At 40.9% G+C, this 21,638-nt stretch overlaps 2 protein-coding genes across 2 annotated transcripts; one reads left to right on the forward strand and one right to left on the reverse strand.

Moving 5' to 3' along the window:
* The first annotated feature begins 3 nt into the window (after window positions 1–3).
* ubr1 (ubiquitin protein ligase E3 component n-recognin 1) lies at window positions 4–16,010 on the forward strand. Its single transcript, XM_056393599.1, has 47 exons — window positions 4–129; window positions 962–1,221; window positions 2,284–2,362; window positions 2,806–2,916; window positions 4,201–4,328; window positions 4,411–4,549; window positions 4,681–4,743; window positions 4,879–5,002; window positions 5,115–5,222; window positions 5,308–5,396; window positions 5,484–5,582; window positions 5,711–5,868; window positions 5,959–6,058; window positions 6,153–6,281; window positions 6,384–6,564; window positions 6,654–6,706; window positions 6,802–6,912; window positions 7,020–7,085; window positions 7,208–7,309; window positions 7,397–7,460; window positions 7,548–7,672; window positions 7,760–7,812; window positions 7,897–7,999; window positions 8,092–8,140; window positions 8,264–8,418; window positions 8,517–8,616; window positions 8,709–8,812; window positions 8,912–8,992; window positions 9,317–9,498; window positions 9,604–9,812; window positions 9,927–10,026; window positions 10,160–10,312; window positions 10,408–10,508; window positions 10,799–10,901; window positions 10,984–11,132; window positions 11,221–11,276; window positions 11,366–11,462; window positions 11,569–11,636; window positions 11,842–11,989; window positions 12,135–12,222; window positions 12,577–12,713; window positions 12,800–12,908; window positions 13,012–13,068; window positions 13,160–13,237; window positions 13,335–13,505; window positions 13,650–13,751; window positions 14,367–16,010. Exons 1-47 carry the CDS (start codon window positions 85–87, stop codon window positions 14,506–14,508), a joined length of 5,229 nt encoding a protein of 1,742 aa, XP_056249574.1. The 5' UTR covers window positions 4–84; the 3' UTR covers window positions 14,509–16,010.
* LOC130180190 (photoreceptor outer segment membrane glycoprotein 2-like) lies at window positions 14,609–19,508 on the reverse strand. The gene is made up of 3 exons (XM_056393603.1): window positions 18,928–19,508; window positions 17,966–18,212; window positions 14,609–17,409 (listed from the first exon to the last, which is right to left on the reverse strand). The coding sequence occupies exons 1-3, from the start codon at window positions 19,506–19,508 to the stop codon at window positions 17,137–17,139; spliced, it is 1,101 nt and encodes a 366-aa protein (XP_056249578.1). The 3' UTR covers window positions 14,609–17,136.
* Between the last annotated feature and the right edge of the window lie 2,130 nt (window positions 19,509–21,638).

Raw genomic sequence — 21,638 nt, forward strand, 5'->3', positions numbered from 1 at the left:
AATTATGGTCTAATAGCGTCGCAAAATGCTTTGATTACAAGGGGAATAGTCTCCTAGCGACACCTTCTTTACGGCAAATGGAATATGGCGGAGGGTGAGAAATCCCCAGACGGACTGGAGCTCAGCAAGGTAAGATTTTTAAAGTGCTAATACAGCTGACAGTGTTTACTGTGGCTCACGGACAAAATGCTGAAGTATAATGTGTTAGTTCCTTTGGACAATACGGGTTGATGGCGCAGTCAAAGGATGTAATACTGACCAAGCTAGCAGTCGTGGCTAACTAGCTCCTGTGCTAGCTATCTAAATGGTTCAAATGTATCTGCAAAGGCTACAATATGTACTGCTCACCAACAGTGAGTGGTTGCCGCTGGCTTTGGAGTCAGCACGTATCTTAGTTGACAAGGCAGTCGGGGAAAATGTGGTAGCGTTCTCCGAAGTGTGTCAATCTCCATCCGGTGGTATTTTGGTGGTCGCTTTTGTCCAAAGCGCCTCAGCATGAGTTGAACATGAGTTGGCTGTGAGTTTAAAAAAAATTGAGCATCATGGCCCCAACTTTTCGGCCCTCAAACTCTTGTTGCGTTGTGTCAGTCATAAACTATGGTCCAACGTTATATTGAAAGTGAAACTGACTTATCTAGATATGGTTTTACCAACGTTTATTATTTACACTTTGGCACTCGTGGGGAAATTGACTTGATGCAGTACAAAAAACAAAACGAACAATATGAAAATGATATAATTTGAGACCTTTCCACCCTCGTCATAAAAGTGTATATTTTCACATACACTTATACCAATATTATAAGTTTCAATTGATCAGTGAACATGATGATGTATTGCTAAAGGTAAATATTTATCTGCACATCAATGAGAATAGTGGCTAATCTATGTGGTTGTGTGTCAGTTGGTGGATATGTGAGTCATTGATAAACGAGTCATGCTCTTCTCTGTCGTCCTGCAGAAATGGCTGGAGGCTGCAGACAGCAGGGCGGAGCTGCTCCGCTACCTGAAGGAGCAGGTGCCTCAGATCTTCTGCCTGAGGAAAGAGTTCAGCCCTCAGGAGGAAGAGGATCTCATGCAGAGCCGACTCCTCTATCCCTTGGAGTGTTTTTTATTTGGAGAAGATCCTCAGGAGGGTCTGGAGAAGCTCAAACAGGGTAGCACCTCCTCCCAGCTCTGTGGACGAGTCTTCAAAGAGGGAGAGACTGTCTACTCCTGCAGGTCTGAGTAGACCCTCTGATGCTCTGTAATAAATAAAGTTGTAACCACAATAGTAATAGTAGTTATGATAAAATACTAAATATTTATTTAATCTTGTTAGTAATTTTGAGTACTGGCTGATCAATGTTGAGATGTACTTAAAAAATTATTGTTTTCATTGTTACTAGAAATTAAGCGTGAAATAGGAATCTATAAAAAATATCTGAAGCCTATAGCACTCACCCCCAATAGACTCTGGTTATCCTGGATGAGTTATAAAGCTACAGCATTCTAAGACAGGAACATATTTACATGGAGGCTATTTGATATCATTAAATGCTTCTAGTGAGAATAGTTTGGCCTCAATAGGTTTTAGCTCTACAATTATCTAATTACACATCAACACCACAGTATTTAGGCTAAGTGTTAGAAATAAATAGTTAATGAGTAGACTCTCTCAGGTTTCAGGTTTCAATATGGGACAGTGCGTGAGTGGACCTTAATGATGTGAAATTCCATATCACTCACATAAATGTGTACATCTGCTTGTTAGTTTTGCAACATGGCACCCCTGGGTGTCGATATGCTTTAGGACAAAAAATCTTAATAAATTGACGAATACAAAAAATATACTTTAACATAACAGTGATAAGTAACTTTAAAATAACTTGAGGAATAAAGTTAAAGGGTCTCAGTTTCTGTGTGCATGTTACCTCAAATAAACTCAAGGTTGTTATTACAATAAGCACATAGAGACACTAGAAACAGGAACATGTAATATATCATGGGACAAGTATATGTTTGCCATTGTCTGAAATAAATTCTATGAAAATATAATCAATATAATATACAGCCAGTGGCGAGTGAGTCAGTATCAACACAAAATACAAATAAAGTTCACATGCTCATCAAGTTTACACTGGATGTTTACACTGAAAAAGTCCAGGAGAGCTCAGTGTGCAGTTTGGTTCGATGGCAACCAGCGATAGTTTAGACATTTAGAGTGGCATCTTTAACCTCAGATAATACATTTTACTTGACATTTGCTCAAACAAGTAACCAGTCCCTTTGTACTTATTGCAGGGATTGTGCTATAGATCCCACGTGTGTCCTGTGCATGGATTGCTTCCAGGATAGTGTGCACAAAAGCCATCGTTACAAGGTTGGTGTCAATACAAGTATTTTTCCATCTTTAATGAAATCTTATTTAACATGTTTTATTTGAGTATATTAATGAATCAGCTTGTCTCCTCTTGAATAATTATGAATGAGTTGAATAGAAAATTGCTCAGCATTAGATTTCTGTTCTGAGATCTGACGTTTCTATATGGGCCCACACATACTGAAGCATCCTTACCTTTCCCTTGTATGGGCTCTGTGATTCACTTCTGTGCACAGTGTGTTATAATGCCAACTTGATTAGCCTCCTGCATGCCTCTTAAACTTTGGGAAAAAGGACAACATATTTTAGATGCACAAAGATCAATGTTTGATTATTTCTAAATCATTATAGGCCAAATTGCACAATATTGCATTCCCACAGCTACAGCAGTTGTATAACTTAATTGCTGACAGTGACAGTACAGTATGTGCATTTTTTCCCAGATGCACGCGTCATCAGGCGGGGGGTTCTGTGATTGTGGGGATGTAGAAGCTTGGAAGATCGGCCCCTGTTGTTCCAAACACGACCCAGGGGCAGCCACTGCCATGGTAACGGTGAGTTACATAATAGAGCGGAAAGAGGGATGTGGGAGGGGCGTACTTGTCCCATTCTGTGTCAGTGTACCCCGGAATGCTTATTTTCCCATCTTAGTCGTGGATGCTGCTCTCTTGGCTGTGGCTTTGGCTCCGGAAATGAGAAAGAAAAGCACTGCACCAATTGAGAAAATTTATAACTAGGTTAAGAGATTTGGGAGGGTGATTGAGTGCGAGTAACCTCAAGGAAAAAAGTTGTGGGTGAGACTGGTTGAAAGCAGCCTTTCTTCAGTAGCTTAAATCCTGCTGAATTGTGCAAGGATGAATTCAGTTTACACCTCACTGCTGCTGGGACACATTGCGATGATTGGTTTTTCAGCACTTGTTTGTCTGGCCTTTCTTTGCTGATCACAGTGTTTGGGCTTTCCTCTGATAAGATCATGCTTGGGGGGCTTTGAGCGAACATGCAGCTTGATGGCTCTGTTCCTTTTTCCATAAACAGCAGGTGCTTCTATTAACAGAGATATCACTGGCCCATCTCTGGCAGGCTGCTTTGTGTTTTCTACATCAGATCTGAACCTATGCTTAACAAGCAGTGACACATCACATGACCATAATAGTATCTCCACACTGAACATGAAAACCCATCATGCTGTTTCAGACCACTCACTTCTAGTTTAGATTGCGGTAGATTCCAGAGCTTGTTCTCACACAGCGGTGTGACGATGAGTCTGGTGTAAATACACAGACTCACTGTATGTTTTGTTTAGTTTGTATGTTAACCCTAATCCCTGTCAGGGATTTGTATGAAATACTTGGCTGCTATGTGGATATTTGTTCTCAGGGGATTTGATTAATGTCACCAGGCCAGCTGTCTGTTTTACTCATATTAAGCAAAATATTTAGACCAGTTTCCTGTCACATCATAGAGTTACTACTGGTTACGCAGGAAGTCGGGAATTAGTAAATGTTATTACAGCAAGCTTTTTCCATGTCAGATTGGCTCCAGTTTCTGTAATGATGCATATTTGTGTTGAAGATGCTTTTTTGTCTTCATCTTGGAAAGTTACTGTATTAAGAAATACAAGAAAGAAGACAAAGAAAACAAGAAATTTCACTTATAGAAACATCACTCCAGGTTCAGTATTGATGTCACTAACAACTAACAATTTGTTGTTCGAAAATGTGTGAGAAATGTTCCTGATATGTCAAAGACAGTATTTCAAGTATGTTATTTCTGGAACAAGACACCTCCTGAGAATGTTCAACAATGTGAGTCCTGTGTTATTCTCTCATTTTGTGCAGGATGAGTGTGCGTTGGAGCCTGAGTTATATGAGCGTGCTGAGAAGCTGCTCCGGGTTCTGCTGCACTACGTCACAGATTTCTTGGTGTGGGAGGAGAGCTTTGACCTATCAGCTGAACTCCAGCCCCGGTATGGCCTGTTGGATCCCATGCAAATGCATAGATCCATATGCAAAGCTTTCCTTTAACAGTGTATTTCTCCATCCATGCAGACAAAAAGACAATGCATACTACTGTGTACTGTACAATGATGAGCACCACTCGTACGACCATGTGATCTACACCCTGCAGCGTTCTGTTAACTGTGATCAGGCTGAAGCACAGACACACACAGCACTTATTGACAAAGAGGTACTTTTGGTTTTATCTGTTTTCTTTACACTACTATCAAAAGGAAATTAATTTGAATCAGTTCCCATAATTGCACTCATCCTATCACTTGCAGATTACCCTACTATGTATTATTCTTCACTGTTGCACAGGGTCGGCGTGCAGTAAAGAGAGGACCCCTTCGTTCCTGCCAGCAAGCAAAAGACCTTATCAGGGTAAATACCAGCCACAGACTCTACACCTATTTAAACATTCATTTAGAAATTGATGATGTTTACCCTTGAACCTGAGATCATTGTAGAGTTTTGCACATCTCGGTGAACTATAACTCTTTCACTGCTGTTTTGCAGTCCAACTCTGAGCACATTTCCCTGCAGCCTCTGCGTGTGGAGATCCTTCACGCAGCAGTAATGGCTCATCAGACCTTTGCTGTGCGTCTCGGCTCCTGGTTCCAAAAGATCATCTGTTACTCAGGTGCTGCCATCGTTGTCAACACCATGTTACACATATCTACACCTTACTGTTCAGTTGTACATATTACCTTGAATGTTATGTGACTGTGTACCGCGCGTGATTCTTTGTGCAGCTGGCTTCAGGCAGGCCTTCTGTCAGGTGGCACTCGAGCCAAACACAGATGGAGACCATCCTTGTCTCATCAGCAGACTCATGCTGCACGATGCCAAGATGTACAAAGGCAAGTTGATCTTTGATTGTAGTAGATTAATCTAAACTCAGTTCCTTATGACACTAACGTGACATTTTATTCTTGTTTTCTAAAGGAGCTCGCAAGATAGTACATGAGCTGATTTTCTGTAGCATGCTAATGGAGACAGAGTCTAAGAGGCTTTTTGCAATTGAGTTTACAAAGGTAAAAAAAAAAAAAATCAATACTTTAAAAACTTTTTCTCAGTTGTTGATACTTAAGTTAATATATTTCCCATCTTTGTCTTTTCAGCACTATAAGCAGCTACAGAAGGACTTCATCCATGATGACCATGAGAGGAGCATATCCATCACTGCTCTGTCTGTTCAGATCTTCACTGTACCCACACTGGTAAGTCTTGTTTCCCATATATGTGGATACTGTATTATAGTGTTAGTATGGCACATCATTAATATTTTTACTTCTTTGTGAAGACACTTTGTGTCTGTACCATCACTTAACATCCATCTCTTCTCTAGGCCAGACAGTTGATTGAAGAAGGAAATGTCATTAAGGTGGTAGTTGATACCGTTATGGAATTGCTGCGTGAACATCTGGATGACAGCAATCGTTTCTTCTTCCTGGGTTACAACTCAGACAAGTTCTCACGCATCCAGGTTATCTTCCACGACCTCAGGTGATTAAACAGGCTGGAGTTTTAACTAATTATTTAATCTTAACGTTCTTGATCTTCATCTGTCAAAGACCTAACCTCTGTCTCTCTCAGGTATATTCTGATCAGTAAACCCGCAATATGGACTACAGAGCTGCGGAGAGAGTTCTTAGAGGGATTCAAAGTCTTTCTTGGGCTTCTCAAGTGCATGCAGGTAATGATTGTCCAGACCCTGATTCATTCTTTGATAACATGTAATAGCAAAACACATCAAGTTATGGTGACCCTTCTTTCACTTTCCTTATAAGGGTATGGAGGAGGTGAAGCGCCAGTTTGGACAACACATCGCAGTAGAACCAGAATGGGAAGCCGGCTTTTCTCTTCAGATCCAGCTGCGCCATATTCTTGCTATGTTTCAGGACTGGTGTTCCTCTGATGTGAGTTGTTGTGTTATTTGTCCATCAAACGATAAAGTTATCCCACAGCCGGAGGGATTGTAACCATCAAACCCCCTTACAAGCTTATGTCTGCCCCTTCAGGACGAGATCTTGCTGCTCACTTTTAAAGAGTGTCATGAATTCCTGATGCAGTGCAATAATCAGTCCTTCAGAAAGGAGGCCACTGACTACTACATGTGCAAGCACATCCTCCATGTTCGTCCGTACAAAGTGTCTCAGGAGCCTGTCAGCATACATCTGCCAATCTCCAGGCTTCTGGCTGGTAGGAGAACTAATATTGTAGACTCAGTAAATTATTCGTATTATTTCTGTAAACTGTGAACTTACTACTCTGTATATTCTGATCCACAGGCCTGTATGTACTTCTGTGCAAAACAGGGGCAATTGAACATTTGGACAATCCTGTAAGTGACATGAAAAAAAGCACCTACAGCATTGAATGAATAGTATTAATTGTCACTGCTGACATAAGAGAATAATATTTTTCTCTCTGTTGCAGGAGAGTTATGACTACACGCAGCTGGCGGAGCATCCTCTACGCTGTGTGGTGCTGGCTGCTCAGGTCTCAGCCGAAATGTGGCGGAGAAATGGGCTTTCATTGGTCAGCCAGGTATGCTACTTTGTTTGGATGCACAAGATGTTATCTTCATTCTGCTTTCTGTTATTATTTCTTCAGTTGATAAATTACAACTAAAGTAGTTGTTTTCGCATGATCAGGTCTACTACTACCAGGATGTGAAATGCAGGGAAGAGATGTATGACAAGGACATCCTCATGCTTCAGGTTGGTGGCAATCATTTTCTCCTGCTATTGCACTTCACAGTTTTTGAATATGTACAAACACAATATGGTGACATGTGACCCTCACCACAAATTTTTATTTTTTTATTTTTTTATTTTTATAGATAACTGCTTCAAAAATGGACCCCAACCACTTCCTCATGCTGATCTTGTTGAGATTTGAGCTCTTTGATTATTTTAATGGAAGTTGTTCAAGCAAGGACCAGGTAAGTAACACCTCAATATTTATTCAGAAAAAAAAACTTGTGCCGTCAAATGTTGCCCTTATTAATGAAATGCAACTAATTTTACAGGACGAGCTGACACAGTGGAATCGACTGACAGAAGAGATGCTGTACCTCCTGATCATCATCGTTGGTGCAGTGTCACATTCTACTAATCATACATGGTAACTGAGTGAAATATGAACCACACTGTAGTGTCTGACCAGCGTTGTGTTTCCAGGTGAGCGCTATGTCCCCGGGTTAAGTCAGGTGACCAGAGAGGATGTGACAATGAGGGAGGTTGTCCATCTGTTGTGCATTGAGCCCATGGCTCATAGCAGTCTGGTCAAAGGCCTGCCAGAGAATGTAAGTTGCGTAATGCCATATCTCTGAATGATGAGTTTTCATTCGAGAAGGAATATTACAAACTAATGTCAAATGTTTTCTTTGTAGGAAAGCCATGAAACAGGCCTGGAGACAGTCATTACCAAAGTTTCCACCTTCAAGTACGTAAAGACGGTGAAACAAGTCATGAGTGTTATCTTGACAATAATGTTTGCGTGGGTTTAATCTGTGTCTTCTGCTTTTAGAAAACCAGGAGTGTCAGGACACGGACTATATGAAGTAAAAAAAGAGCGTCTGGTAGAATTCAACCCTTTCTTCTACCATTATTCCAGATCCCAGCATAGCAAGGTAACGCAATGTGTCATCACCAGTCTTACATTTAATTGTCACAACTTCTGTTCAATATCCCTCGGCTCATTCTTATTTTTCACTTGTTGTAGGCAGAAGAGTCTCAGAAGAAGAGGAGGTCTCAGGAGGGCAATGATAAAGGTGACCAACATCTTTGTTCTGCACAGGCCTCTGTCTTGCTCCTTGGTGTGATGAAATTCTCCACTCTGGTTTATAATGAATCAGCTCTAATGACATTCCTTCTGTTTGTTATTTTGTTCCCAGCTCTGCGTCCTCCGGTGCCCCCAGCCTTCTGCCCGGCTTTCTCCAACATAGTGCGTCTGTTCTGCTGTGACATTATCATCCACATCCTGAGACGCGTCCTCCAGAGAGCTGCAGAGGACCGGGCTACTCACTGGACAGAAGCCATGATCCAGAGGGTACACATGACATCCAACTTTACAGCCTTTACCCTGCTCTGCTTTACTGTTTGTCTCTCAGGAAGACTTGTAATAACACACATACCTTTACCACACAGGCCCTGCACCTGATTGGTCAGGCATTGCTTGAAGAGAAAACACAGCTTGAGGACAGGACTGTAGAAGAAGTGACCTTTGATTTCAGCCTTAAGGCTCGCAGTGAGTAAAAACCAGTTATCATAGTTTTCAAATATATGTAATTGCTAGATTCTGGGATTTTTGTGAAATGAATGTCTCTTGTTCTCTTCCAGGAATTGGTTCAGAACATGGCAAGTCAGTGTTCCTCTTGTTGTCAAAAATTAAGGCTCTTCCTTCCCTTGAAGCTCAGAAAGACATGGTGAAATGGGTCCTACAGGTAGGATATTTTTGTCATATATATATATATATATATATATATATCATTAAATATTAATTATCAGCTTTTTGGATTATTTTCCAATTTATTTTCTTCTAGATGTTTGAGATTGTCAAGTGCCTTAGAGAGAAGTCCAGTCCAACAGCTTCCATGAGTGTGGAGACAACCAAGCCAGAAGAGGTAAAAAAAACAAAACAATGAATGATAATTGTAAAACATTTGCAATTTCACGTAATATATATATACATTTATGTTGCCACCTGTTAGTGAATATTCTTCCTTAGAGACAAATAATAATAATAATATTATTTCGATTATTAATAATAATAATAATAATGATAATAATAATAATGATGATAATGATAAATCTTCACTGATCAAAGTCTTACTGCAGCAATACAATGAAACACCAGACTCTAAACAAGACACTCAACATAGCAGAAACTCAACTGCATTCATGATACTGAGAAATCTTATCCTCTGACTTGTTTTTGGTTGGTCCAGAGCGCTCAGGACAAAGAAAAAGCCGAGCGGAAAAGGAAGGCAGAGGCAGCCAAACTCCACCGTCAGAAGATTATGGCCCAAATGTCAGCAATGCAGAAAAACTTCATTGAGTCAAACAAGATGCTGTACGACAACATGCCTGACAGTGGGACACAGGGAGAGCCTGTTACAACAAGTGATAGGTGAGCAGAGCCATTGCAACAACACTATGGGTTTGTTTTGAAGACGAGAGGTGAAGATCTATATGAAATTAATTCCATTAATTCTAGCTCTGTTTATTTCTCTAGCTGTGCCATGGAGCAGAGGGAGCTGTGTGTAGCCGTTGGGCCCCACCGAGGGTCAACCCCGGCTGAGAGGGAGGTGCTGACCTGTATTCTTTGCCAGGAAGAGCAGGAGGTAGTGGCTCAGGCTCCAGCCATGGTACTGACTGCGTGTGTCCAGAGGTCCACAGTGCTGACACAGTGCAGAGGAAAGATACTGACCAACAGAGCAGATGGTCAGTCTCCATTCAGCAAACCTTTCATTTAACTAGTGGCAGCTACAGGTTCATGGGTAAAAGTCAGTATCAGATTCATATGACTCATATGTTCATTGTATTTATCCCTTAAAGGGCCAGGGACATCATATCCCCTCCTCATGCCGCCTGAACTGGCAGTGGGGACCCACACTGGCAGCTGCGGACATGTCATGCATGCCACTTGTTGGCAGAAGTGAGTCATTACAAGAACAAATTTGGCCATTTTTACCATTTTGACAGTACTCCTCTGATATTGTATGTAGTCCACTAAAACGCAGCATTGACAGTTAATTTGCCAATTACGTGTTATTCTCTGCATTTTTCAGATATTTTGAGGCAGTCCAGAATACGACCAGGAACCGTCTCCATGCTGAGCTGATCATCGACCTGGAGAATGGGGAGTACCTGTGTCCCCTGTGCAAGTCTCTGTGCAATACTGTTGTCCCTCTCATCCCGTTGGAACCACTAATGTTTAACTAGTAAGTCCATTCCACCTTCTTCAAGCCAATCTGTAATGGACTGTTGGTTGTACAAATGTTCAGAAGTAATTTAAGTGTCTATGTCCTGCGTGCAGTGAGAATGCAGAGATAATTGGACAGCATTTAACCATGCCTCGCTGGATCCAGATCCTCTCTGCTAGGATTAAAGGACTCAAGTCAGTCACTCAGGATAATGGTAAGAAGACATACTGAGCATACAGTAATTGCATGTTGTCATCTGGGTGAACAGCAGTGGCAAAGGAAAAGGCATTGCCGTATATGGCATTGGTTTTGTGTGTTGGATGTTTCAGGTTCAGATACCGCTCGATAACTTTGCTATTTGGTCTAATCACTTCTACTGCTTCAGTAATTATTTATCAGAGTACCATCAAATGTCATTATGCCTATTTGTTTGTAATGTGTGAGACTCTGGTAAAAAATCATGTAACCTGAGATAATTGATGGTTTTCACTTTCTCTCTTGCAGATTGCAACACAGAGGGCAATAGTTCTGATGGGGAAGCGATGGCCCTGTGTGGAGAGGGCCAGCCAGACTTTAGATCCATTCTCAGCTATGGAGTACAAGAACCGTGAGTGAAACTGTCAGTTCCTGACTATAACTCAAGTATCTGTGTTTCCAGTTCTGAATTTTCTACTGCTTGTTGTATGTAGGAGGAAGTTCTCAGACAGCATAGCAGAGATGCTGGTTGTGTGCGCCACCACGGTCCACAGGGTGGGACTGCAGACAGCGCCCAATGAGCTGTGTCCTCGTGTGCCCCTCATGGCCTGGAACACATGTGCCTTCACTATTCAGGCCATAGGTAAGTATTGGCCTTTTCAGCGTCTCTCTATCCCTTTGTCCCTTTTTCTTTTTTTAATACCTAAATTCCCATTTCTATGTCTCCACAGAAAACATATTGCAGGAAGGGGAGAAATCGCTCTTCGGGTCCTTACAAAACAGACAGGTTTGATGCCACGTACTGACAACTGAACTGAACGAATGTCACATATTAGCAAATTATGATCATATTTGTGAAATTCTCCTCTATTTTAGCTTGCAGGTCTAAAGGCAATAGTTCAGTTTTCAGCTTCCCAGAGACTTAAGAGCTCTCAGGCTGTAATCCAAAGGCACTTCACAGACATGCTGGGGGGTAGGTGGTCCATCTAAGCACACTCAGATCAACTCTCAATGTATGTATCAAATGGTTATGACTATAGACTTGTCCCAGTTGTTAAAACTGTGGTCTCTCTTCCCAGTCTTGCTGCCGGTCATGAGCAGAAAAAACACCCCGTCCCTCCTTGAGGTGGACTTCTTCCATCTTCTGGTAAGTCTCCTATAAAGGGAACTGCTCAGTTGAGAGAATATGAGCTTGACCTCATCTCTGAGCAAATGATGAAACATCATGATGGGGTTTTCATTTTGACATTTTTTTCAGTTTTTACTATAAATTTAAAAAAAGTTTATCCAAATAAAGACTCTGTATGTGAGAACCTTATAATAGTGTATGTAATGGATGTGTGTTTTGTCAGGTGGGGTTGGTGTTGTCTATACCCTCACTGTACCAGGAGGAGGCTGTAGACTTACAGCCATCTGCTGTCAGCTCTGCCTACAACCACCTGCACATCTTGCATCTGGTCACCATGGCACACATACTACAGGTCCTCCTGTCCTCTACAGGTACGAACAGAAACAACCTCAACCATACAATCTGGTCGAACAATACCACTACTACTAACAGTCCTACTACCACTTTCTGAACTATGTCAGAATGCTGTTTAATGATGGGGATGATTATGATGATTCATGATTCATTTCTGTGCAGATTTCAGTCCAGTAGCTGGTGCAGAGGAGACAGAGGAGGTGAGAGCAGCAGCAGAGCTCTACAATATAGTGTCACAACACACTGGAAGGTACATATTCTATTTTTTTTATCTGCTAAAATACTGTAAACAACCATAATTTTTGTTTTTAGTTTGACAAACGTATATGGTTAAGAAAATAAGTATAAATTAGTACGAGATCTTCTTTTACCTACAAAAATTCATTAATTCAGACATTTTCACCGGGTGTGTGAGCAGTTTGATATTCAAGGCAGAATGGGACAGTTACTTTTCATCAGCCTGCTTCATAATAAAACCTGACAAGAATCAGCCTTGTCTGTTTGTAACCGAAACAAATTCCCACTCAGTGGGAGCAGACATTGCTCCTTTGTTCGCTGTTGTCTTCAGCTTGTTTGACCGATTGTCCTGTGTTTTGCTCGTCAGGCTGGTTCCAGATGTGTCTGGCAGCTCTGTGGCAGAAAGAGTGAGGAGAGGAATTGAACCTTTCCTGCGCTGTGCTGCTCTCTTTTTCAATTGCCTTACTGGTGTACATCCTCCAGAGGAGCTTTCTAGTACTTCTGGTAGGTCAAAACAAAGTATGTTATCATCATAATATACAGTCTGTGATGATACATGAACTCAAGCTGATGTTTTTTGTCTATTGCAGTTACCTCTCAAGGACAGATGGAGGCACTATGCAGTTACCTGTCACTACCCTCCAATGTGTTCCAGCTCTTCCAGGAGCACAGAGACACTGTTAGTCCACTGATGCAGAGGTAGGTGATCAACATCAAGGTACGGTCAATGTATCTGATCAATGATGTTTTCGTATTTGCTGAAGAGGGGAGCAGTTTTATGACAATATTTTGTCTTTCATAGGTGGTGTGGGAACCCAGCTATAACCAAAGCCCTGAAAGGCAAAATCCAGACAGTCAGGTAGACTTTTGGCTTTTGTATTAATTCAGCCCCACTTCTGTTTTGTAATAAAAGCAAGTCCTTATAATTGATGAATAAACTCTTTCTCCAGATACCCCAGGGGAAGGAATCGTCTGATTGATCTTCCTGAGGATTACAGTGCTCTCCTCAATCAAGCCAGTCATTTTCAGTAAGAGGAGAATTTAAGTCAGTTCATTCACCATCTGTTAGAGGAAAATCTGCCGTAGATGATCAACCCGCTTGTCTCCTCTGCGCTTTGTCCTCAGGTGTCCCAAGTCTACAGATGATGAGAGGAAGCACCCGACCTTGTGCCTGTTTTGTGGGGCCATGCTTTGCTCTCAGAGCTCCTGCTGTCTCAGTCAGCTGGATGGGGAAGATGTGGGAGCCTGCACCGCCCACGCTGCTACCTGTGGAGCTGGTGTGGGAATGTTCCTCAGGTGGGTCATCAATCCTGGGCTTTTGAGATATTTTTTTTTTTTTGTCAGTTCAAAAATATTTTTTTAACTTAATTATTTGACTTTGATTTTATTTGATGTCATTCTGTCTTGCATGACATGTGCTATATCATTTCATGTTGACAGGATAAGGGAGTGTGAAATTATTCTGATGGCCAGTAAGACTCGAGGAAGCACATACCCTGCTCCTTACCTGGATGATTATGGGGAGACTGATCCTCACCTGGTGTAAGAACCATTGCTGCATTGTTATTACTTTTAGCTCAGAATTGAAGATACGTCAATGTTGCCTCCAACAGGCAAAATAAGAAAACATAGTTGCTGCAATTTTAATACTTCCTCCACCTGCAGATAGTGAATGTTAGAGTTGCAGTTGTCTGAAGAACTTTAGTGTTTCTGTTATATACCTCTATGTCACAATCTTTCAAAAGGAAATATTTAACTTTTTGCTCCACTGCATGTATACGACTATTATAGTTACTGGTTAGTTTGAGGATCAAGATTTTACATACAAAACGTATGATGACCTTATAACATATGAAGCATCGTTCTAGATAAACAAACCAGTTCATAACATTTTACTTAGTTACAATACCTCCTTCACATGAATGCATCAGTACTAGCAATACAATATTTAATGTCACAATGAGCACAGGGGCATAATGAGCCCTTCTTTCGATACTTTAAATACATCCATAGCGCAGATTGTGACGTCATCCAAGAATACTGTTACTGAAAATGTATAACTAACAAAAAAACAGTAATTTTGTCCCATTAAATATATTTTGTGTTCTTTTGGACAAACCCTTGAATCATTTGGGTTGTCTGTGTTTTAATTTCTAGAAGGGGCAATCCATTGCACCTGTGCCCAGAGCGCTACAGGAAGCTGAACCAGCTGTGGCAGCAGCACTGCATCTTGGAGGAAATCGCCCGCAGCCTGGAGGTGGTCAACGTGATGTTTGCCTTTGAGTGGCAGATGTTGTGATGATTGCTCCAGCTGTGGTGGCCGGGAAATAAAGAGCACAGCCATAGAGCACAGTCTGCTCCAGTGTTCCTGAGGCGAGCTTACACACACACACACACACACACAGACACAGACACACACACACACACACACACACACACACACACACGCACACACACACGCACGCACGCGCGCAAACAAACAACCCTCCTACAATCAAAGGAGGACTGAGCAGCCAATCTCTCCCTGATAAAACCCCTGCTGGAGTCCAGAGAGGTGGGACAGTCACAAGAGAAAGAGGAGGATGAGTAATGGAGGGTGATGGATAATGTGGAAACCCAAGTCGCCTTGTTTTAATTTGATTGTCTGCCGTGAGAATGAGTTTCTCCTTGAGTAATGTTATTTGCAAAGAGACTCATTCAAATAAAGACAAACATCTGTTATCAGTTTATGTATTTGATTTTTCTCCTGAGTAATGCTGTGAATTTTTTGCATTCTCTTCTGTTACAAAAGGTCTGTTATAAGTTATAATATTGAATTATGCTCTTTTGGAGGGTACATTCATTTGGAAATGTGTAGGCTTGTTCAGTCTTCCCACACATTTTGGTTTTTGCCCATCAATTATGTGGATGGTCCGCCATAACCTACTGTCACCTTTACTCATATAGACATATATTATGGATAAAACCTTTATAGAATATACATTATTTTCAAAGTTTTGTTTAAACGGATTCAATGCTCTTAGAAGTATGCAGTTACCTACTTTCATGATTTCCTGATATGGATACATTTATTGATAAGCAGATGTTAAAGCTTTGTGAATGGCATATTCAATCATTTTGATTGAAATATTAATTCGTCAAAAACGATCTCACTAACCTTAAGAATCAGGGAGTGAATTGTATGAAAATATTTCCAGTATACTATAATATTATAGGACACCATTTTACGAAAACCCTAAGCCAAACTGATTATAATGATCACATATTTACTGTATGATGTTTGTAATAGTTGAAACCTATTGAAGGGATCACTGTCAAACAGATTATTGGTCACATTTCTCCATGTGGTTTTTATTTACTTAAAAACCAAAATAAGTAAAAAAAAAAAAAAAAAAAAAAAACCTAAAAAAAAACCTATTGCAATATTCTATTTAAGAGAGAAATGTACATTTTATTGAAAGCAATCTAGTATGGTATCATTTCAGTAGGTTCATTCGTTATATCTCTTCCTATTCAGGAAAAGTTGTGTGAATATATCCTTTTTTCCTTTTTGTGTTGTTTGACTGTATTTCATGAGACTTCCAGGCTGTGGAAATAAAGACACTAGCCTATCTATAGATGGACTGTTCCTGTGCCCTGAATCGATCAGAGTGCAATGATGTTATAATTTCTATTATCTAAAATGTAAATGGCTGCAAACCAGTATAAAAGGAGGAACCCCAACGCAGGATGTTTGACATTGAATTCCCTCTTGTCTTGCTCGCATACAGAATAAATGAATGAGAAATTCTTCATCATTAATATTGTTTTGTATATCATGTGGGATCCCCAGATGATTAACACGTTAACATCTTATAGACAGAACTGCAGCATTACTAACTCACATGCTTCACCTCAGCAACGTCTCTCTGCCACCAGCCAATAAAGACACACAAAGAAGCCCAGTCTGCAATGAACTGGTCTGAAATCCTCATAAGACAATGACAGACAGTGAAGTCATTCCAAAGCCAGCTCAAAAGGTTTATTTTCAAGCTTTTGGTAGCTCATCCCAGCGAAAAGTGTTTTCATTTGACAATTAGATCATGGTGGCACTGCTGAGGCACATCAGATTCATTGTAGTGACGGCTTGAACCTTCTAGGAACTTTATCTGTTATAAATTACTTGTAGATTTCTGTTTGGTTAAGTGTTTTTAACTAATGTGAAAGCGAGAACATAATATACTTATTAGATTGTTTACTACCCTTGGTGCAATTACGATTGCTATAAAGAATGTGAATTACATTTGCAGATGGAAATGCACAGAAAGGAATCGAAAAATGATACTATTAGTGTATAATAAACATAACTAATGTAAAATTCATCATCATGCTCTTCCAGGTTCTACAAGGCCTATTTAATCTGAGGCGCAATCACTCAATGCTTTATGTGTGAAATTTAACTAAACACAAAAAATTGATAACTATAAATTCTTGACTGTAATTTCTTACATGTTCAAGTGAAATCAGGCAACAAATAAAAAAAAAACAAAACAAAAACTAATATGTACCATTTTGGACCTTCATCACTACTTAGTCATCTTCATTTTGATTCAAGTCTTGCAACCAACAGGTGTATAAAGCTTTTTAGTACGTGTTGCAAAACCACAACACACAGGCAACAACGTCATTTGTAAACAACAGACTATAGTACGGTTGTGTACAGATGTATTGTAAAATGTGTACATTTATTTGATGGTGGTTTATGGTTGAAAAACACAGGCATTGTCAGTGGATCATGTATTGTGTGATATTTCCCACACTGTATTTCATCTTCCACACACACAAACACCTTTGCACAGGTAGTTCTCAGCTGTAATTCTTGACTCTGTAAGAAGTCTGGCCTTCAGCGATGCTGTTCACTGAGGGCTTTTTTTTATTGGAGAAAAGGTCAACTGGCTTCAGGTATCTGCTTCGGTGGCACGTTGTCTGGCCCATAGTGTGCTTTGGAGGTGGAGGGGACATCAATGTTGGGGTCCCCATTGTTGGCTGTGTCTATCTGATTGCTCTTGCCGAGGCTCTTGATGATGTTCAGGTTGGTGCGGGCTGTTTCCATGAAGCTGTTTTCCAGCAGCCAGCCGTCGGACTCGGAGTTAGGATCTCCCTGCCTCAGCACGTTTTCCAGGGAGGTTTGGAGGTAACGGACTCCTGTCAACACTGACAGCTGAAACAAGATGTAGAGGATCAAACAAAAACATGAGCAAAAATCATGGTATTAAAATTCAAATAAGTCATCTTTTTTCCATCATTGTGTGATCTAATATTGTATATGTTTTGTTTCTGCAGGTCTGTGGCAGTTTCTTTGGAAACCAATGCAACAGAGTAGAGGACAATAGGAGAGTCCACTTTAAGTGGCACATGGATAACCCAGAGATAATACGCAAGGATTATTACTGCAAGTGTGTGAAGTGGATACAAGTGTTAATGCAAAGGCTGAGGTGACACCTGCACTAAGTTATCTCTGGTAACTCTGGTAATTTTAACTCCACACCAACAGAATTTTTTCTAAGCACCAACTGACTCAAGTGACATCACTTGAGGTAATTAACCAGGCTTTGTGCAGCTCTCTCTGGAGCCACAAAAAGCTCATTTTTTAGCTCATTTTTTTTAGTTTTTTAGTGCCTCCCACCACCTTCAAGCACACCTTGTAAATTTTAGTTGAGTTCCCCTTTAAGTTCACCGCTATGACCTTCTGTCGGTACCAACTTGTATTTTCTCACCTCAAACAGCCAGGTGATGAGGACCGCGAGGCCGATGGACTGCATGATGTAGTTGTAGTGCTCCAGCAGCGCCTGCCGACACCCTTTCATCCACAGGTTCAGCTCCTCCGTCTGGTGCTCGTAGTTGAAGTGGGCTGTGTTATTGGTGATCTGTTGCTGGATGCAGGGCCGGGGGGAGTTGACGTTGCAGCAGCTGAAGGGGACTCCATCCATCAGGTACTTCCCCTCCACGTTACTCCTTAAGCGACTAGACAGCAGGGAGAAGAAGGAAAAGTTGAGAGTCTGTGTTTATGGATTTGGTGCTACAGTGTGTGAAAAATTAGATCTTAGCTTGTCATTGTGAGGGACTGTATGAAAGTGATTAGTGGAGCAGAGAAGATTAAAAAAGGTGGACATGTATACATTTTTTCATTTTGCAAAAGAAAGGGTAGTTTGACTTTTTATAGAGAGCAGGGGACATCCAATAGTGTGCTCAGAAACACACAGAGGCAACAACCCTGCCACTAGTAATAGTTGATTTTCCCCGTCAGTCAACCACCAATATGTCACACATGAGAAACATATATTTATAGATATTAGTGATAATTTCTATCAACAGTTGTCCCCCCTTCTCTTAACTGCACATCAAGTTAAAAAATATTAAATGTGTCATATTCTAATTCATGGTGATCCTTCATTTAGTATCTTTTTATTCTAAAATAGAGAGTGGCAGGAATATTCTTAACTGTGTTATGTTTTCCATGGATCTGGAAATTTATAATTTTACTTTTATTGTTAAAATTATTATTAGATTATACTATCTGAAATGTTTTTATGCTTTGCTTCTGTTAGTTACTAAGAATGAAATCCTTATTAAGGATGAAACAATTTTTTTTCTTGTTAGTAATTTCTGTACAGTCCATTTTCATGTCATTTTATAGTCTTTACACATTCAGTTCCCTCGTTCTGCAGGTTGCACTTACTCCACCACCTCTTTTTGAGACATGTCCAGGTAACGGTTGCTGATCCACTGGATTTGGAACCAGTCTTTATAGCCGTTGTTGCCACAGCACTGGAAGTCTATCTGCAGCATGTCCAGAGTGCGCTTCAGGAAACATCGTCCTGGTGTGTCCGTGTCCTTGTAGAACCTCATGGCCTCTGTCAGCCCCAGGTTCAGAGACTCCTCCAGCTCCCCACGCATGCTGTAACACATCAGAGCCCCCACCAGCACACAGAAGGTGAAGAAGAAGGTGCATATAATGTAGGGCAGCATGATCAGCTTCCAGCGCAAGAACTTGGTGGTGTCCACACAGTCGTAACAGATCTTCCCACCCAGGAAGTTGATGGCACAGGCGATGAGGCCCACGGCTATGAGCATATTGGGCACATACTGGATGTCCCTCTCAGCCATAAGCTCTCCTCGCTTGTTGATCTCAACCTTGAGGAAGAGGCCCAGGCTGAACAGGATGGCCCCTGTCACCACTGAGATCCAGTTGAGGATCCACAGCACCTGGGCCAACTTGTCCCTCTTGGTCTTGGTGAACTTCACCCTCAAGACCGCCATCGTGTATTTATCCTCTGTCAGTTTTTCTTTTAAGTCGGGGAGGTGGGGGGATTAAAGGTGGGCCACAGGTAGATCAGGGGAGAGGAACAGGTTATCCTCCAGGGGGTGCCGGGGACCAACGGGTGGGGGATTGGTTGAACAGTTCACTGAAGGTCCTCTCATAAGCAGCTTAGCCTGGTAGTCATGATCAATATCGTGTGGACGCTGCATTATGTTTGTAAAGTCGGTGCTGACAGCTCCGCGAGGCTACAGTGGTGAAAAAAATATTGTCACATTAACAGCACAATTTCTTGAAATGGGAAACACTGATGAGATGAAATGCAATGACACATGATCAGTTGTATATAAACAGGAAATAATCTACATGTGAGACAAACGGTTCAACAGCCCATAACGCAGTTGAAAAAGCATAAGACCTTCCTTCCTTTAATCCAGTGATTCTTGCATTTCTGTCTGGAGAAAGTTCCCTAAAAGAAAATGTCAGAAATAGCTGACACGATGAAAAACTAAATCCAAGAAATCCACTGCACCTACCTTAGCCTAGTCAGCATTCACCTTGAAAATATGTCATCATTCCCATCATTCATCATTTTCTCATTTTCAGTTTCTTTTCTTGCTGACATCCTCAGATTTAGTCCTGAGAGAGTAGAGTGGCCGTAGTGACACAGATAGTATGAAGGCAGCCACAGCAGAATCAGAGTGAGACTAGTAACCAAGTCCTGACCCTCCTCCTAATCCCCTTTAATCATTAATCAGGCCTGGGCCCGACGGGGGATTTGGACCCACCTTCTGCCACCTATGCAAATCCGACTGTCTCGGAACTGTGAAAGTAATGGCTGACGGCCATTGTGTGTGAATGTGTGTGTGTGTGTGTGTGTGTGTGTGTGTGTGTGTGTGTGTGTGTTTTCTTTTGAGTCAAAAGTAGTGATATTTTAATTTTAATCTATGCAGCATCACCATGAGTATATGATTTGATTAAGATGGCTTGTAATGAAAAAATACTTTATGCACATAGAAAGAATTTTTTAATTTTTTTAAGTGGTAAAACTTAAATACTATCATGTATTGCCATGTGGTCCTTATTGTGAACACCACACACAGGATCTGGAGGAGTAAACAGGTCAAAAAGGGTAAGCTAAGGCTTAATGCACACTGACAAGAAAAAACTGCTGCTACACTGCATTCAACTGGTGGAAACTTTCCAGTAGGGCTGCATCTAACAATTATTTTTATAATTTATTTAGTGTTGTGTTTATTCAATGTATGAAAAAGTCTGCTGTAATTTCCAACACTCTTCAGTGTTATATTTTTGAAATGCTTTGTTTTGTTTAGGCAACAGGTTATAATTAAGTTTATTATCACATAAACAAATAAAAAAATCTAAAAACAGTAAATGTTTGGCATTTTTGCCATAAAAATAGTAACACCGATGGCCACGCCCCAACAAGTGATGTCACAGCAGGTGTTTTTGCCAAATTGAAAAAAGGTCTCCTGACATCACTGACCAGGGTGTGGCTGAAAGTGCCAAATGCCTGGAAGATTCAAGCAGTGGAGAGCAGGTTAAGTTTTCTTCCTTCTGTCACTTAAGAAGTCAATTTTCACCCCCAGCTATCATCTCACCCCTGCTGGTCTTACCTACTCTGTCTCCAACATTCATTTCAACACACACTTGCGCACACATAAATATACACTCAACAGCCACGCTGCAAATCAGCCAATGAAATGTTAACTGAGAGTGAGATTAGTGGATTAACATGTACCAAAGTAGCTTGTGTAAGAAGAGAACGTTACTGTAGCCACCGGACCAGTCAGCAAATCCACAAGGCAGACACACTCACCTCTGCACAGACCAAGAATGAAGATTAACCGAGCTACTATGGACAACTACACCACGTCTCTGAGTAAGTACTGAGAATCCAAGAGGTCTTTATGAATTTCTCTATAGGAGCTCTTCAAAATAATGATCATACTGCCTAATGTGTTCTTGAACAATCCATTTAGCTAATTATGGAAACATGTCTGAGAGGTTTTCCAGGCTTAAGTGCACAAGTGATTTTACCTCTCATTGACATACACTGCATGAGCCTTGGTTGAATCACCTAGTATACAGTGCATAAAGTAAATCATAGA

The sequence above is a fragment of the Seriola aureovittata genome, chromosome 13, assembly GCF_021018895.1.
Source record: "Seriola aureovittata isolate HTS-2021-v1 ecotype China chromosome 13, ASM2101889v1, whole genome shotgun sequence".
In the NCBI taxonomy this organism is placed as follows: domain Eukaryota; kingdom Metazoa; phylum Chordata; class Actinopteri; order Carangiformes; family Carangidae; genus Seriola; species Seriola aureovittata.